The sequence below is a fragment of the Mus musculus genome, chromosome 1 (genome assembly GCF_000001635.26).
Source record: "Mus musculus strain C57BL/6J chromosome 1, GRCm38.p6 C57BL/6J".
In the NCBI taxonomy this organism is placed as follows: Eukaryota; Metazoa; Chordata; class Mammalia; order Rodentia; family Muridae; genus Mus; species Mus musculus.
The window spans coordinates 151,483,081-151,502,034 of record NC_000067.6 but is presented as its reverse complement, the minus strand read 5'-3'; the positions used below and the strand labels follow the sequence as shown (position 1 = coordinate 151,502,034).

The window sequence follows — 18,954 nt, the reverse complement described above, 5'->3', positions numbered from 1 at the left end:
TATTAAAAAACACTTCTTTGGATTCCAACATAGGCCAACGACCCGCTGACACAGCCAGCACCAAGGGCTTAAAACTACTAGGTTCTTCACCTTGTAGTTTGGAGACAGTACTGTTGGCTTAGACCACAGCCTGTAAGCCACTCTAATACCCACCCCACCTCTCTCTATATTGCATATACTTAATATCCCCCCTCTCTATATGCTGAATATATTTAATATATATGCATTCTATTAGTTGTTTCTATAGAAAACCCCGAATAATACAATAAGTAAGAAAATTTTAAGCCACAGAAAAGGAATTCCATAATAACGTTACTGGAAGCTATAAGCCACCTCGCCCAATTTCAGTGCAGTGCAAATTAAGTGCCTTCCCATTTATCATCTGCTATTCTTGATTATCCTTTCAAGAGACCATGACCAATGAAACATTTTGAAGTTAGGGAACTTTTTTTCCTACGTGTTACTTAAAAGTTAAATGCAGGAATTACCGAGTGACAACTTGCAGGCTATTTTTTTGGGTAGTGGTGGTGGTAATGACAACTATCTATGGCTACTTATATTTTCAAATTCAGAACACTGAAAGCGTCAAGGAGGTCGATATAAAGAGTAGCAAGGAGATCATTAGGGACGTACTAACAAGCGCCTATTTCCAGAGTTGAAGGTCACTTTCCTTAGATCTTGCTGGCTTTGTATGCCTTAGAGATCCAAAGTCCGGAAAGTTCTGCAGCAGAAACCCTGAGGATTTACTTGGGCTGGGATGACTACGAGGACGAGGACGAAGTCAGGGGCTGGAAGCCCAAATCGAAACCTCAGCAGCGGGAGGGAAGGCGCAACCTGTGGGCTCAGACAGGCCCAGAAAGGCTCCAGGACGGGGGAAACAGACAGAAAGAAGACGCCCAAGTCAGCAGGCGTTGGCTGGGGGCTGCGCCGGCGCTGGGGGCGTCTGGCGAGCTGTAGCCACGGGCGGGGGCGGAGCCAGGGCCAGGGTGTGGGCGTGGCCCGGCGGTCCGGGCCTGCACTAGGCACGCCCCTTCCCCTACGCCAGGGGCCTCCCCGCGCGGTGCGCGTCCGCGTCCCGCGCCTCCGCCTCCTCGCTCGCTCGCTCGCTCGCTCGCTCCTTCCCGCCCTCCCCGCAGCTCCGGCCGAGCCGGCTCCCCCCTCCCCAGTCTCTCATGAATATTGAGCGGCCCCTGTTGTATTTCCCGAGCTCCATTGCGGAAGCCGAGACTCGCCATATTGTGCGGCGGCGCCGGCGGTTGATTCTCGAGTCTCGCTCCGGCCACTGCCAGCGCACCCCCGGGCTGGGGCAGGAGCCGGTGAGCTAGGCAGGGAGGGGGATGGCGACGTCTGCGAGGGCGGCGGGCTGGGGCAGGGGCACCCGGAACGGGCCGCGGCCCGAGCGGCGGCGGGGCTGGGGGTGTGTGTGTGTGTGTGTGTCCGCGGCCGCGAGGGGCCGTGAGGCGATGGCGCCGCCGCCCCCGGCCGTTCGCTCCGCCGCTCGCGGCCCGCCCGGGAGGGCTCATTGTTCGCGGCCCGTGAGCACCGGGCTGGCGAAGCGTCCGGAGCCCTTCGGGGAAGCGCACCCGCGCGGCCCTGGGCTTACGGCGGCCGGGGCCTCGAGGGCGGCACCGGAGCGCTGGGAGAACTTAGCCCTGGGCTTGCTCGCGGGGCCCGGAGGTCGGCGCCGTGGGGGCGGGGAGGGGCGCTCCGGGCCGACAGCTCTCCTTTGGGACCTGGCACCGGGGTGGGCTCGGGATCCCCTCTCGGCCCCACATTCCTGGAGAGCCGCCGCCTGCCCCGGAGTATCTGTTGCCGCCTCCGCGAGCCACGGGCTCACCCTGGAGGCGGTGTTGGGGGAGGGGGCGACTCCGTGGGTTCGAGCTGCTTCGCGTTTTGACCCCGGGCTGTGTTTGCCGAAATCCTTGGTCCACTCCCTCTGCCTGTCGGCTCCCGAGTCCCGGCCCTTGTTAGAATCGTTTCCTCGCTTCAGAAGTCGCCTTCATACTCGCAGAGATATTGTTGTTGGTTTAAAAAAAAAAAAAAAAAAAAAGGTCGGTCTTGGAAACTTTGAGGTTCCTTTCTTTGCTTTTGCCCACCGGAACAGATTACCGATTCATGTCCCCGAAGCCCCGTTGGGTGTCTTTTTAAAGAAGCTGTCGGAAGTTTGTATGCCTTGTGACTTGTTGTGGAAATGTCAGACTTTCTACACGGTGTGTGAAAAAGCTTAGCTAGGCTTTTAAGTATTTGGTATGCGGTTATTTCTTTTGAAATAAAAAAAAAGGAAGGCATAGTGTCAAGTAATTTAAGCCATATTTTAATTAAAAGTACCATAAGTCATTTGCATTCAATTATTTTTTGATAGTTTCGAGATAATCAACTGGAGTACTTAGTGGAATTGGTATCTAATTATTTGTAATTGTTGAATATTTTAATAAAGCAAATGTCGGGTTTTGAGATTTATTTTATTTTTATTTATTTACTTTTGCAAGCGACCCATTCAGTATTTTGAGATTTATTTTATTTTTATTTATTTACTTTTGCCAGCGACCCATTCAGTATTGTCCAGGCAAGCTGGCCTCATACTCGATACTGAGTTTAAGGCAATCCTCCTGTCTCAGCTTCCCTGGTGACAAGATTATAGACATTCAACACAGCTGTCTTACATTTTGTGTCTTAAGTTGAACTTTTAACCTCTGATTTATAAAGAACTTAAACGGCAACAATATTACTCCTGGATATACCTCTTTGCCCTCTAAAATCTCTACTTGCTACAATCAACAGGTATCCTTTTTTAAAGACTTGATGGTAACATCTAATCTATTTAGTAAAATAACTGATAAATATATAACACTCCAGTTGTTAGGTATCACACCAAATATGGGTTTTTACTTTCTCCAAGTTTACTTATTTCTCTAAATCCCTCGTGTGGAAGGGACAGGGCAGTAGTTCAGATGAAGACTAAGTTGTAGACTTTAGACACATAGCTGACTTAGCTTTAGGAGTAGAGACAGGCCATCCTGGGCTACACAAAGAGCAGAGTGGGCTATGAGACTGTCTCACAAGCACAGACAAGGCAAAATCCAAGCCTCTAAAAGGAGACTTTATGATAGCCTTTATATTTGAAAAATAAGATAATGGTCCTCTAATGTGCTGCACAGAAAGCTTTCAGTTAGAACAAATAGTGTAACAGACACTACAGACATACAAAATACTGGAACTTTAGTGGGCTTTGTTATTTATTTAGTTTTGTTTTCTCTGTGGCTCATTTAAGACAGTGCCCAGGTAGAGTACACAGAAATGTAGACTTAAGTCATGTTTGGAATTTCATTAGTCTATTACTGATCTTAGGTTTTTGATGTCAGGACTGCCCAACCTCCTGCCTTGGCCACATAGGTTCCAGGATAGCTAAGAATGGCAACCCAGCAGCATGTCTGTAGATGACAGTGTCTTGTCACAGTGTCAGCTGGATGTGGTGGCACCTGACTTTAATTCCAGCACTTGAGAGGCAGAGGAAGTTTCCGAGTTCTAGGCCAGCTTGGAACTACATAGAGACCCAACCCCACCCGTCATCCCCCAACATACTCCCCCTAAAGGTTGAACACTCTGGACCTGATTCTGTGAGTCTTCGGTATTTCCTCTGTGGGTGTGTGGAGTAGAAATATAAGTTGTGATTTCACATAGATACTTTGAATTTGTAATGAGACCCATAGTGTTTAATTAGAAATTAGCTTTAGTGTGTCAGGAGCTAGCTAGGTAATCATAATGAGTACCTGATTGTAGATGCTAAGAAGGTGGGTGGCCCATTACCAGTTTTGTCCTGAGTAGAAAAACTCCAAAAGAGTTGGCCATGTACTCAATTCTTTTTTAAAGCTTTGTGGGCGTTTGGCAGCTGAAGTGGACTCGTGGATGAGGCTGGTAGTGTGTCCTATTGAGCTGAGCTGCAGTGTGCTACCAGCAATTCCAAGAAAAATGTCTGTTGCCTGCCTTCACACCTCTGAGATTGAATTGCTTCTGTATAACTGCCATTTACTCTAATAGTGAAAAGTTACTTTAAAAGTTAATTTCAGATTGAAATGTCTAGTGAAGGCACACTAAGGGGCAGATTTTAAAAGTCTTAAGAATTTCTATCGATTACTTTCAGCAGATGAGTTGCTTATTTGTAGAGTGGAGCTATTTATTTATTTATTTATTTATTTGAGACAGGATCTCACTATGTAGTCCTGGCTTGCCTGGATCTCCTAGAGATCCAGTTGCCTTTGTTCGCCTCCTAAGTTTTGGGAGTAAAGGCTTGTGTCACTGTGCCCAACCTAGTGGGGTCTTTTTTTTTTTTTTTTTTTCAATGAAGTTAGAATTCAAAGTCAGTGTGTAACGTGTAAAGATTATGTTGAGAGCATAGTTTAGTAGTGGGAGTTGTGCTCAGTGTGCAGGGACCAGGACTTAGTCCCCAGCACTTTCAAGTAACCAATAAGTTCTGTGTTAGTGTTGAAACAGATTGCAATTTCTTTCCTTGAACTAGATTAGTTTATGGGGCATTTCTGGGCCAGTTTGACCAACAGACAAAAAAGTTCAGTAGCTTCTGTGCTTCATCTTAACAGAAACAAAAGATTGATTTCAAATTAGTGTTCATAAGATAGATTTTATAAAATAACCTCATTTATTGAAGCAGCAAGATAATCTCTGAAGAGAGGAGTCAGATTTGCCAGGTCTGGAGAGATGGAGAGCGTTGGTTTCAGTTTGATTCCCAGACCCGCAAGGTGGGTGGCTCACATCAAGGTGTAGCTCCAATCCTAGCAGATGTGGTGCCCTCTTCTGGCTTCGGTGGGCACTGCATGCAGGCGGTACACAGACTGTTTAGCAATGTATTAAGTCCCAGTAAAGACTCAGAGGTTAAGACCATTTCAGAAGTCCTGAGTTCAGTTCCCATCGACTACGTGGTGGTTCACAACCGTCTTCTGATGGATGGGATCTGATGCCCTCTTCTGTCGTGCAGGAGGCATTAGGAAATTGGTTAGGTGGACATAAAGGCGAAGAGGAAATGTTAGCAGTAGTTCTGAGTTCTAAGAAGAGGGTCCATGCAGCTGGTGCTAGGTGGTGTAGAGGTCAGCTGCTAGTTTATAGGACATGTGATGGCCAGTTCTGGGAATACCCAAAGAAGCTGGTGACTAGAGCCAGTCACTGCCCCCTCAGCCGGGGACTGACTTAGAGTTTCAACTTAACAGCGACCCAGAGGGCCCATTTTCCTGTTTCCAAATTCCATTTTACTAACAAACCCCACTGACAGGAACCATGAGATATAGGTGAATGATTTCTTCTGTCATCATGGACTATTTTAGGAGGGTGGTGTTAGAATTGAGACAGTGAATAAAGACCTGCACAAGTGGTAACATATGATACATTTAATAGAAACCATGTCCTTCCCCTTCCAAAAAACATTCTTTTATATCTGTGTGCCAGACCATTTGGTTAGGACATAGAATTAGAAAACTACATTAAAGGGCTCTGTCATAAAGAAGTTCAGTTTCAGTGGGCACGACACAATCTACTGTATGGTGTGTTAAATGCAGTAACAGCAGATGAGTGGTGTGTTTTGGAAGCCCAAAGGACATAGCAGCCAGCTTGCTGTTTGTCTCTAAGCTTAATGCCTAGTAGTATTTTTATCTTAGGTTCTGATTGAAGCCACTTTTATTTTCTGTCCATTTCCTGTGAAAGCTGTTTTTATGAGTTGTCTCAATTTTATCACAGTGTTAAGTATTTTTGTGTCTCATTCATCCAAATTATAAAAACTCTTTCTTTGTACTGAAATCTAGTACTGTGTATATAGATGTTTGGGTACTTTGGTTTTTTTCCTTCCAAGGTCATTCAGAAGTAGTTGGGAGATTAGTTTTTCTGGATGTCACAAGTCTCTTTGGTTAAGTGAAGTAATTAGAGCACCAGCATGTGATAGAAAGCAGCCTTAGACTTCTGATTAGCTGTATTTCACAATCAGTAGCAATTACTTTTTCAAGGTAACATTTTTATTGATTCTCTGGGAGTTTCTTCCCATCATGCATCTATCATAGTCACTTCCCAGTCCTTCCCTGTCTTCTCCCTTTGTGACCTCCCCCAAAGAAAGTAAAAATTAAAACAAGACTTTAAAAACAGTCCACTTTGTGTTATCTATATACTCATTGGAGTGTGGTCAGACTCAGTGGTCTGCCCCTCCCACACCTCTGTCAGAGCCCTCAATTCAGTTCACTGCTCTCCAGCTTTTCCCCACTTCTGTCTAGGCTCTTACCTTCTTCTTCTTCTTTTTTTGTTTTTTCGAGACAGGGTTTCTCTGTAGACAGGGTTTGTCTGTAGCCCTGGCTGTCCTGGAACTCACTCTGTAGACCAGGCTGGCCTGGAACTCAGAAATCCGCCTGCCTCTGCCTCCCAAGTGCTGGGATTAAAGGCCTGCGCCACCACGCCCGGCTTCTTACCTTCTTCTTAATTGATGTTATTTCTGGAAAACAAATTCCTCATTTGTTTTTGACATTTTACCAGCTCTCCTTTCTTCCCTTATTGTATTGATAACTGTTACCCAGCTAGCCATTGTGAAATGTATAGATTCTATAGAGTGCTTTGCTTTGACTCTCTGCCTGTTTTCTCCACCAGAGAACATATTGATTTAGAACTCAATTATTTACTTTTTAAAAGGATATATGTCTCCATGCCAGTAATTGCATTGAATTCTCATTATTTACACTATTTTCTATGCAGAATTTAATTCAGCGAATGAGGGCTGTCTTGGAACTCAGCCAAATGTTGTCTAGAAGGCTTCCTATAGATCGCAGAAAGGGTAGTGTGTGTAATAGGAATTTCAGAGGTGGAGGTCGAGACTTGGTTTGCAGGGTTAGGATTATACAGCTCTGGGTGTGATGCTCTCCCCCTTTGCATGAATGAGATGGTGCCCTAGGCTCAGTCGCCAGCCAGCACTTAGAAAAAGACTGTGGGGGGAGAGACTTGGTTTCTAGGTCTTCCTCCAATTACAAGCAGATCTTGGCCGATCTGAGTATGATTGTATTCATGTGTCTGTATGCCCGCCCAGTTGACCCAATGGAAGATTTGTAACGATACTAAGACCTAAGGCCTGACCTACCTAGTAAGATCCTGAGCCAAAAAACCCGAAGAAGGAGGAAAGAAGCCAAGGATGCAAGTCGTTTGCCAAGTTTGTTCTGTCCCCTGCAGCAGTACCACCAACACACACCAACACATGCATAGTGTATTATACAGAGCTTTGCTTTAGTAGGCATCACAAATATATACAAATAAATACACACACATACACACTATTGGAGCTTCTTGCTTTAAAAGCGTTATTTCTACATCATTTTATCTTTATAAAATTTCTATTTTTTCTGGTAAGATGAGCCTTTTACATTGTTCCAGGTTCCTTATTAAATATTCCATTATTTATTAAGCTAAATTTATTAAATGAAGGCAAGAATAGTGTTTACTTCAAGAGACTCTAGGATTTTGTAGAAAGCAGTAAGTGTTGTAAATATTACCTATACCAATTGCCTGTAGCCCATGCTAGCTTCAAAACATTAAATTCTCTTGACTCAAACTCCTAAGGGCATTATTCCCTAGACTGATATTATGGTCTTAAAGAATATGACTTTTTTATCAGTAAATTTTAACTACTAGCTGCTTTCCAAAAGGGTTTTTTCCTCTTAGTTTTTAAAATTGAAATATCTTCTAGGTTACTCTATTGTTGTTATTGGCTTTTCTGTGAAGCCCTGGCTGTCCTGGAACTCCCAGTAGACTGGGCTGGTCTTGAACTCAGAGGTCTATGTACTTCTGCCTCCCAAGTGCTGGGACTAAAGGTGTGCTTTAGAAGTAAATTCAGGGGCTGTTCTACTGTTGTTGCTCCCACATGAAGATATGGAGACTTTATATTGATTATAAGCTTCAGCACTATAGCTGGGCAGATACACTTCTTTTCTAACCACAGTCTAATCTGATTAGGCTGCCTGTTACCCAGCCACTAGCCCCATTACTTGCCATCTTAGTCTTGTCTTGGCTGCTCCTGCCTCATCTATCCTTATCTTGCCTGGTGACCTACTCATGGCCAATCCTCAGTGTGAATCTCTCTCACTCTGGTCCTCACCAGAAACCTCATTGGGGTGGGAAGTTCACCTCCTCTCCTGCCCATCCTCTAGGTTGTGGGAAACAATCTTTACACAACTTTGGGACAGGAGATGCTTGGCAATGCCAACATTCTAACTGCAGCCAGACCTCTGGGCACAGTGGTCAGCATCTTAATACACAAAGCCATCCCCCAGTAGTGTGCACCACTATGCCTGGCTTAGGTTAATCTCTTGACACAAATACAATTCTTCAACAATCTATACCATCTCCAGAAACAGGACAGTATATTTTTCTTCCTTGTTATATTTTTACTTGGTGGATCTGGGTATCGCCTACCTATGGTTACTCCCAAGTTTACGCAGTTCTGGGGATTAAAGCTTTGGGTGTGCACGGCAAGAAGTCTACCGACTGAGCTATATCCAGGGCCCCTTAATGCACATTCCTCTCCCCAAGAAATCACAGCTTTGGGAAGCCAGCTTTTCTCGCTATGACATGAGGTACGCTGGGCTGGATCGATAGCTTGTTTTGATTTTGAAGAGCTAACGAGGTCTAACTGGCAGATGAGAGCTAGAGGTAGAGTATCAGGGTAAAGAGTGTGACTTGTCAAAAGGATAGACATACGAAGTGAATTAAACAGAATTGGATGGTTCTGGTCAAGTTAGGCAAACCCCCTCCAAATTGCACAGGAACAAAAAAAACCAAGAACCCTATAAGGTCTGCAGCACTAAGGATACCAATTCAGGAAAACCTATAGCTAACTCACTGCTTTAAATGTAAGTGTAGATGAACATGGAAAAATATAGAATAATTATTTTCTTTAAGGTCAAAATGCAAGAAAGCCTTGGTTATGACTTAATGCTGTATGGATACCCAGGTTGACCCTGAACACCACATGTGGCTAAGGCTGCTCTTGAACTCCTGATCCTCCTGGTCCTACCTCCTTGCACTTGTTTTACAGGGTGTGAGCTACTATGTCTGTCTTCTGTGCATAGATTAATGTGTTATTTGCTGCCTTTTCGCTTGCTTTAGAAAGAAAAGATGGCAGGTAGTGGTTAGGGTATTCAAGTTGAAAGAAGTTGTCAAAGGTAGATATCTTAGCTAAGGAGACTGAGGCAAATTCTGTTCCTTAGAGCATTAAAGAATGCTTTTAAGGCTATTTAATATAAATCTATAATAAGGAAACTGGATCTTCAGCTAAAGTGATTAGCCTTAGTTCACCCTAGAACTTAGAAGCTGGGCTTACTATTAGCATGGAAAGCTTATCCTTGCTCCGTTTTCAGTGACCAATATTCCTGTTATCAGATTGTCTCCACCTTGTGGCAGCAGTGTTTTACAAAGCTGAGTAATAAATAGAGGCAGAAAACTAGAGAGGTCTTCACTCCTTTGAGGAAGGAGTTGGGGGAAGGGAAAGCCATAGTTTTTATTAGCTTTTGTCTAATGATTAGTGATAGTGAACCCCTCATTTTTGTCTGTGCTTATTTTTTAATCTTTGGAGAAATGTCTATGCATAAGTTCTTTGCCTTTTAAAAAATAGAGCTATTCATTTTGTTCTAGTCTGAGTTCTTGAATGTATTCTAGATATTAATTAATCCCTTACCAAATCACTTCGAGGTGGGCTTTGTGATTACTGTCACTGTTTTTAGATTTGTTACTGTATTTACTCATGTGTATGTTGTGAGCCTGACTGCATGTGCCCTCTGAAGCCAGTGGTGTCAGATCCCTTGGACCTGGTGGTACACGTGCTTGTGATCTGCCTGGTCTGGGTTCTGGGAACTAGGTCCTTTGCCAGAGCAGAAAGATTGCATTGACTTAGTTTGAGTTGTATTATTTTCTTAAAAATCTTAACTTTTTTAGTATATAAATACATGTTGCCTTTTCATTCATTGACTTTCTTTTAAGTTTTTGAGACAGGGTCTCACTATGCCCCTGTGGCTGGTTTGGAACTTGATATGTAAGACTAGGTTGGCTTTGAACTCACAGGCCTCTCTGCCTCTTGAGTGCTGGGATTAAAGGCACAGGCCATGCCTGACTTTTGAAATGGGGCTTTGCTGCTTAACTCTGGCTAACCTAGAGCTACTATTAAGCTGGTCTTGAGCTTTACAGTCTAACTGCCTCTGGAGTGTTGTGATTACAGTAGGTGTGTGTTGCCACAGGTGGCTTTACTTTTTTAAAACGTTGTTTTGAATGTACAGAGTTTTGTTAGTGTCGCCTCAGAACTCAGAAATCCGCCTGCCTCTGCCTCCCAAGTGCTGGGATTAAAGGCGTGTGCCAACACTGCCCGACTTAAATTTCTAATCAACTGATTTTACTGGCTTAGTTTTTTTCCCGTTCTGTGGAATTTTCAGTTTTTCTCATATCAGATGACAGCATCTGAACAGAAGAATGTCTGCTTTGGGTGTCTTGTTTCTTTTCTTCTTGGTTTGTGTTTGTTTTTGTTTACTTGCCTTAGAACATCCACTAATGTGTTTAGAATAGAAATGGTAAAAATACCATTTCCTGTTTTACTCCTTAGCATCAGCATCTATGCAGTCACAAGTTTGGGGGCTCTTTACTGTTTTTCTAACTCATTTCCTATAATGGTATGTAATACCCCCTCTCATTTTAGTTCTGTTCTACCTACTTGGTTGTTACTTCTAATATCTCTAATGCAGCCACATCTTGTCCCTTGAATGTTAGTGCATGGGTGTTTTTAATTAGGATTCTTACCTTCCTTAAACTGTCCTCTCTCTTTGCCGGGTGTTTTCATTGCTGTTTTTTTGCCAGTTTGACCACATTACTGTGCTACACAGATCTTTCACACATGTAGCCTCCCTTACAGGGCTCTAGTATACATTTGTAGCTTGACTACCTGCTACTCTCCTGCCCCGCTTTTCTTTCTTTTTTTCTGTCTCTGAGGTAAGTGTGGCCTCCCAAGCACTGGGGTGGCAGCAGTGCACAGTCAGGCTGAGCTCGTGACTTAGTGACTACACTGAGTGCTGCTCATGCTTGCTCTTGGCCTGGCCTTCTCTCCTCAGAAATTACTTAGTTACCCTTCTCCAGGGAGGAGTCAGTCCTTTCCTCCAGGGAGCATTGTCTGACTCTTTTATTTGACTATGTCTTTGTGCCCTCATAATGATTATCAAGTTGTGTGAAAGCATATATTGGGGTTGTCTGTCCATTAGACGGTAAGTAGACTGTTGGAGGCTGTCATCTCCTGTCACAGTGAAAGCCTCTAGTAATGTTTTTACTATGGATCTGCTAAGTTAAGACTGTTAGGCAAAGGGACGGGAAGAAAATCAGACTCGGGCTGGTGAGATGGCTCAATGGGTAAGAGCACTGACTGCTCTTCTGAAGGTTCTGAGTTCAAATCCACGCATAATGAGATCTGATGCCCTCTTCTGGTGCATCTGAAGTCAGCTACAGTGTATTTATGTGTAATAATAAAATCAGATTGCCGCTGAGATCACTAGGACTGACCACCACTGCAGGACTTTGATAGCTATATCCTGAAACCATAGAGAAAGATGGAGCCGTCAATAAAGTATCTGTGTATAGGCTTAGCATTAGAGGAGATGGGAGACAGTTGGCTGGAGTATAGTAATATACTGTGTGCAGAGTAGTACTGTGTATGTTATGTCTTTAAAATATTTGTTTTCCTTTTAACAACTAACTTAATTGTGGAGAGTCTGAAAAACATTAAAGGGTCTTCTGGTGTTCACAAAGTTAATGCTGGGCAGTAAAGCTTTGGAAGGTCAGTCGGAATAGTTTCTTCTCTGTGATCTGTAATACACAAAAGAAATATTCAATTAAAAATGAATGATACTCCTTAAAAAGTACTAGCTGACACAGTAATTTAGCTGAGTGTTCAGATGTCTTGTGCAATAAGCTTTTCAACTGAAAAGGAAGAGCGCCTTCCCTGTGTCTCTGATAGCTCACAGAGGTTGGCGGGCGCCCTGTTTACAGACGCAGCTTTAGATGGCAGTGCTGAAAGTGGTGCGTGTGAGGTGACAGGTTCTGCCTGGAGGCAGGGTAAAGATGGCAGTTTGGGTTGCCTACTCTAAATCTCTTATTTTCCCCTGGTTTGAGTACATTTCTAAAATCTAACCTCTCTCTCCTGTAAGCAAGCATTGATTTAATAAAGGGAGAAATTGTTTGCTCATTTACATGTGGCATATATAATGCAAGAGGTAAGGGAAAGATTTAGAGATGGGAGGGTAGATTTGAAGTGACATTTATTTATTTTAAAAGATTTTATTTATTATATGTAAGTACACTGTAGCTGTCTTCAGATCTCATTATGGGTGGTTGTGAGCCACCATGTGGTTACTCGGATTTGAACTCAGGACCTCCAGAAGATCAGTCAGTGCTCTTTACCGCTGAGCCATCTCACCAGTCCCAGAAGTGACCTTTATTTTGCTCTATTCAGAAAGAATACTATGGAATAAAAATGATGAATGTCCTGTTAAAAGTAGAGAAAGCTCTGTTTTTGTTTTGTAGTGGCTTAGTGAGCATATCTTAAACTAATGGACATGGGATAAAGTAAAAATGATAATTCCTGGTATCTATTTCATGGTTCAAAACTAGAAAACTAATATGCTGCATAGTTTTAAGTGCTATTTGTGGGGAATTATATCATTGGTGTGTTACTTTTGACAGGTGTGTAGTGGCTGAAAAATTGTCTCTAAAATATATACACATTACATTCTCTGAAGGTATATTATCTCACTCAGAAGGAGGGCCTTGGCATGTGTAATTACATTAATGATTTTGAAATGGGAAGATTGTACTGAATTATGCAGGTGGGCCTGAGATGTCAGCGCTGTGATGTCAGCAGACCACACCACCAAGAGATTAGAAGAGGAGGCAGTGTAACTACAAAAACCAAGATTGAAATATGTGGCCCTTTTACACACAAGGAATGCATTTGTCCAAAGTTGCAGTCGGTAACAGATACTTCCATAGAGCCCCTCCTCTCACCATTGCTTTCTGCAACCCTAGATATGAATGTGAGCCACTAACTAGAAAACAAAATCATAGATTTAGACAGATGAAAAGTAACTCAGTCCTGCAGTTCACCAGTGTGGATTTTGTAGGTGACAGTGTCCTAAGTGAGGAGGGAAAAGCCTGCTAACTCCTGGGTTTGTAGAACTGAAGCAGAACTCCTGGCTTTCAGCCCTGTGAGAAAATAAATCATGTTATTATGAAGCAATAGATATACAGTAATGTGTTTTGAAAGCTTGAAAATAATAATATAGCAGTTATTCTTCAAAGTATAAATGAACATTTCTAGTAACCTCATTTACCCAGATCCAGTCCATTTTAAAGGATGTGTGATTTTGTGCTTTCTTATTGGGCTGTGGTTTTATTTCAGATGCTGTACATAGATTTCACAATTGATATAGTGAAAGCACCTGGTAAACGTTCACAGACACAGAACTGCTGAGAAGCTAGCTCAGAATAAGCTACATTTTTTCTTTTAAAAAATACTTTATTTACACACACACACAAACAAACAAACAAGCAAAAATACCTTATTCACTTTAGAAACTCCCTTGTGTCTGTATTCTCATGTCACCTCTTGCCTGCACCTCTGCAATTTTATATGATTTCTTTGACCTTTGTTGTAGAAATAAAGTACTTGAGGCTCTTGCCTCCGAACTGAGTTCTCTATTTATACATCTAACTAGTGTTGGGGTCCCCCTTCAGACTGGTTGACTCAGAATTTGACTAAAGGACGAAGGCCCTCTGGTTCTCTGTACTGTCTGCCCACTGCCCACGGATCCTGTATTCCGGTTCAAAGACTGAGTTTGGGAGTTGAAGGAATAATCCTAGGGCCAAGTGCTTCTATTAGAGAGAACCTGAGACGTGAACCAGGAGCTGTAACTGTCTCTAGTGCACTTCTGCTCCCTTTTAACTTTCTAAGAGTTACAGTTAGTATCAAGCCACGTGCGGCTGTTACCGTACAAGATGGATACATCTGCTGTGACACTTTTTTCCCAATATTTATGGACAGAGTCTGATAGAGCCCAGGCAAGCCTACAATTTCCCGTGGAGCTCAAGAATAACCTTGTTCGATCCTCTTTTCTTAGAGCTCGGGGTCTTGGTGTGGGTCCACATATTGGATTTATATAGTGCTGGGTAATTGAGCCCTGGGTTTCATGAATATTAAGCATTTTTGGCAAGTGAGCCATGTCCTGAGCTCTTCAGTGCTGTTTTTACAAATCACAGGTCACATCACCAAAGCTTTTATTTATATATATACATTTTTTTAAAATAAATTATTCTTTTTGATGGAGGTTTAATGTGAAGTCTTGATGAGTTAGGAAAATCATTTTTCCTGGTCTTTTACATGTCAGAGGGCAAAGATCTAATACTTAAAACTGAAATACATAGAATAGATTATATCTTTTAGTTGTGGTAATGTGCTGGGCCCTTCATATGAATATCTCATTAAACTTTGCCAATGACCCTGTAAACGTTTATCCCTATAGATCCCTTTTCAAAGCTGGGATGTGGCTATGACAGAGAATACTTGAATATTTGCCAAGTATGTGAAAGACCCTGGGTTCCATCCTTGATACCAAACACTTAAGGAGGGTGTGTGTACTTCAGACATTGAGAAGTTCCTCTGCGCCACCACAAACTAGGTTTGTGAGAGCTGGGAGGCCAGGTGAGGTAGGTACAGTGCCTTCTAGCTCTCTCACCTTCCCTGCCGTAAGGACATCCCTACAAGTTCACTGTCCTTACTTGAGATTAGTTTCTGTTTGTACATTCACTTTTCCTTGTAAGATCTTGAGAACAAGTGTGCTGGATTCGAGAGTAGTAGGCCCTTAAGGGGCTGAGTAGGAAATTCATAGTTTCTGTTTTTATTTTTTCAAGTGAATTGTGCTCTTGGGCTTTATGTGAAATTCTACTTCTGTAGATTTGTCTGAGGCTTTTTTACACTCTCGGTGTAAGAATTTTGACTTGTGATAGGATATAAATGCCATTATATGAAGCCTGTATATTTTTCTGTTTACCTGGTATTATAAAATGAATATATAGAGGACTGGAGAGATGGCGCAGCAGTTAAGATCACTGACTACCAGAGGTCCTGAGTTCAGTTCTCAGCAACCACATGGTGGCTCACAACCATCTGTAATGGGATCCGATGCCCTCTTCTGGTGTGTCTGAAGACAGCGGCATATATAAAATAAGTCTTTAAAAAATGAGTATGTAGAAAAATGATAATAGTGGTTTGGTTCTCAACTAGCCACAAAGTTAACTCATGATGTAATTGAATAATACAAATGTAACTTTCCACTAGTTTTTAATGTGAAATTCTTAGTTCTCAACCTTTCTAATGCTGCAGCGACCCTTTAAATACAGCTCCTCATGTCATAGTGACACCCAACCATAATGTTATTCTCATTGCTACTTCATAACTGTAATTTTGCTACTGTTATTAATCATAATGTAAACATTTGTGTTTTCTGATGGTCTTAGGCAACCCCTGTGGACTCCAAAGGGGTCAGTGACCCACAGATTGAGAGCCTCTGTTCTAAGGAAACACATGAAACTTGTAATTTTTAATATAATTTTGTACTTACTGTGTTGTGTCTGTGTCTCCTGTCTCCTCCACCCCCCCCCAGCCCTGTGCGTGCTGGGCTGATTCTCTGATGTGCAGCTTTCCCCCATCTTATGTATTGGGGCCTTCTCATTCATTTACTTAGGCATCTTTGAACTTAACCCTGTAGCCCAGTCCAGCTTTGTACTCAAAATCCTCCTGCCTCTCAGGCCCCTAAGTCCTTGTACCTATATAATTCTATCTATATTCAACTACTTAATATACATTTGTTCTGAAAAACATAGTATTTTCAAAAATCTGTTACTGATTTAATGCCTGAATTAAAGAATAGTCTCGGGCTGGTGAGATGGCTCAGTGGGTAAGAGCACCCAACTGCTCTTCCGAAGGTCAGGAGTTCAAATCCCAGCAACCACATGGTGGCTCACAACCATCCGTAACGAGATCTGACTCCCTCTGCTGGAGTGTCTGAAGACAGCTACAGTGTACTTACATATAATAAATAAATAATAATAAAAAAAAAGAATAGTCGCAACCACATTCTGTATTTATGGGATGATAAACTTCATATATATGTTTAGACTTCCTTGAAAGTAGATACCAGACTTCTGGAGTGGAAGCAGGTTAATTATTGCAGCAATGCTCACTTAGTTCCCTTTGTCCCAAATCTCCCCAGAGCAATGCAGTAAGAATTGACAATTCTGTAGACAGAGAACCAGGTCCATTTCCTTCCCTAATAAAAGGGCAAACGGCTTTGATCTCTAATGTAAACAGCATCTCATTGGAAACAGAATGAGTTATTTTTTTATTTTGTTTTGTTTTGTTTTTTGTTATTTTGAGACAGGGTTTCTCCATGCAGTTCTTGCTGTCCTGGAACTCACTCTGTAGACCAGGCTGGCCTCGAACTCAGAAATCCGCCTGCCTCTGCCTCCCGAGTGCTGGGCTTATAGGCGTGCGCCACCACTGCCCGGCCCAGAATGAGTTCTTAATCTTTAGAATGTAGTGAGCGTTTCTAGGCAAGAAAATTAGACAAGGCTTAGGAATTATAATCCCTCAAACGTGTGTAGTCTGGCATTCCATCTCTAGAGAGTTGTTGTTGTTAAGGATAGATTTTTTTTTTTCCCCTCAGAAATCCCTGGCTATGCGAAACAAAAGCATTTCTGTTTATTATTAAATCTTTCTTTTTTCTGAGCTTCTTATCTTTTTTGGTACCCAGTTTCTCCATTTGATAAAATATTTCATAGATTAAGAAACCTTAGGGATGTCTTCTACAGTTTCTAGAACAGTTCAAGTGGTGCGTATCGACACGGTCGTTTTGGTAACAGCAGTGGTCTCAGTGGTTGCGGGGTGTCAGGCTCAGAACCCCCTCCCCCCCCACACACACATTGTTATCACTAATTCCCAGTGTGCTTGTCAAAGAGGTCCTCTGCCTTGTATGATTTTCAACCTCCCAGCCACCCTACAGAGAATTGCTTGTGCTCTTATCTAATTCCTAGGTAATGCCTATCAGTGATGTCACAGAAGGGGGAGGTGTTTTTTGCCAATGGCTAGTTTTTCCAGTTACAGTAGGAAAAGAATCATATCCCTACTATCTCCAGAGTATAAAGTACTTTCTTTATTTTGCATTCTACCTGTTTTCCAGTAATCAATTAGGGTGTGATTTCTTGATATCCTGAGGGAAGAATTGATGGCTAATGTTGGTTGTCAACTTAAGTGGCCTGAGAGGAGATGCTGGGAGGCTTTTTGCTTTTGTTTTGTTTTATATATTTTTTTAATTAATTAATTTATTTTTAAAATAACCCCGTAGTTCCTTGGCCGTCTCTGGAGTTTGTGTACCGGGATGGTTGTCTTTGCAAAGCTCCTCGAATTCAGATTCATCCATGCTTTCTTAACTCCCCTATTCCTCCATTTGCCATTTCATTTCCCTTTCTCCAGGGAACTGAATAGGCATCCCGAGAGAGCTTTGTAGGTATTTGTCATATGGGGGACCAGTACAGATTTGATTGAATTAGAAAATATTCGTTATAAAGTGCCGTTGAAAGACCCACATCGTGACGACTCCCCCACGTTCTGACTGAGGAGAGGAGACACAACAAATCACTCACGAGAAATGGTCTTGATGCAAATTGCAAAAGGACTTTTATTTCAAGAGCGCTCTCGGACCCACAGTCATACACCACGCAGGGCTAGAGGACTGTGGTGCTGTTTTTGTTTTTTTAAGTCAGGGTTTCCCTATGTAGCAGGCTTGGCTCTTCTGGAACTCAAGGAGATCCACCTGCCTCTGTCTTCGCCAATGCAGGGATCAAAGGTGTATGCCACCACTGGCTGAGAGGTGCTGTTTTAGTCAGCTGTTTATCAGTTATTTGGAAAAGAGAGACACAGAGACACCCAGTATTTATTTTGGCTTCTGATTTCAGAGGCTTAGGGTCACTTGGCTTCTGGGGCAGGACATCATGGTGGGGGTGTGTGATAGACCACAAATACCTTATTCTTTTGTTTGGTTGTTTGGTTTTCAAGAGTCTCCTTATATATCCTTGACTGTCCTGGAACTTGCTGTGTAGACAAGGCTGTCCTTGAACTCAGAGATCTGCCTACCCACCTGTCTCTGGAGTGCTGGGATTAAAGGGATGTGCTGCCACCACCTGGCAAGAGGTAATTATTTCATGTTGGTCTCGAAGCAGAGGGAAACATTAGGAGCTGGGCACAAGATACAGTCTTTCAAAGTATATTCCTAATGACCAGCTTTCTAGAGTCAAGCATCAACCATCTCTACCATCTCCTAGAAATACCATCAGATAATTAAGTCATCAGGACATTAACCCGTCGATTAGATTAGGAGCCTCTCAACCCCGTCACTTTTGATTATTGGATCCACAAGCTGGGGACCAAGCCTATATAGGCACATGAGCCTTTTAGGGTGGTTAGTGCCCATTAATATGTTTATATTTTTGGTTTTACATATCACACAAGGGGTAACTTCAACTTTGTGTGTTATTTATGTTTCCTGTTGGTTGTACACCTGGGTGCAGGCCAGCCCCAGTTCTTGGCTTCTTGATGTACCCAAGCTTGCTTCCACAAGCCGAACCCTCTGCCACTGTTGCCCTGATGTGATGAACCACATCTCCTGAACTGTGTGAATAAACCCGTCTGCTAAGCTGTTCTGTTGGGCATTTTGTCACAAGAACAAGATGTAAACACAACCAGTGAAATCTGCGATATACATCGTCAAAGTAAACAGGCCCACTCTAAAGGGAAGGGTAAGACATTATCAAGGAATTGGCTAAAGCAAGACTGGAATTCAG

The 18,954-nt window shown here is 42.7% G+C and overlaps 1 protein-coding gene across 5 annotated transcripts in view; it reads left to right on the top strand.

Moving 5' to 3' along the window:
- The first annotated feature begins 1,043 nt into the window (after positions 1-1,043).
- Rnf2 (ring finger protein 2) overlaps positions 1,044-18,954 on the top strand; it is a 31,594-nt gene continuing 13,683 nt past the window's right edge. For 2 of the 5 annotated variants that reach the window (NM_011277.3, NM_001360845.1), the window contains exon 1: positions 1,044-1,316. Coding sequence is in view for 2 of the 5 variants with exons in the window: in NM_001360844.1 (NP_001347773.1) it covers positions 18,280-18,304 (25 nt within the window). In the remaining 3 variants the exon portion in view is untranslated. Of the gene's footprint in view, positions 1,317-2,544; positions 2,782-14,579; positions 14,764-18,169; positions 18,305-18,954 lie in introns of all 5 variants that reach the window. The other 3 variants (NM_001360844.1, NM_001360847.1, XM_006529269.3) reach the window with 3 other exon arrangements.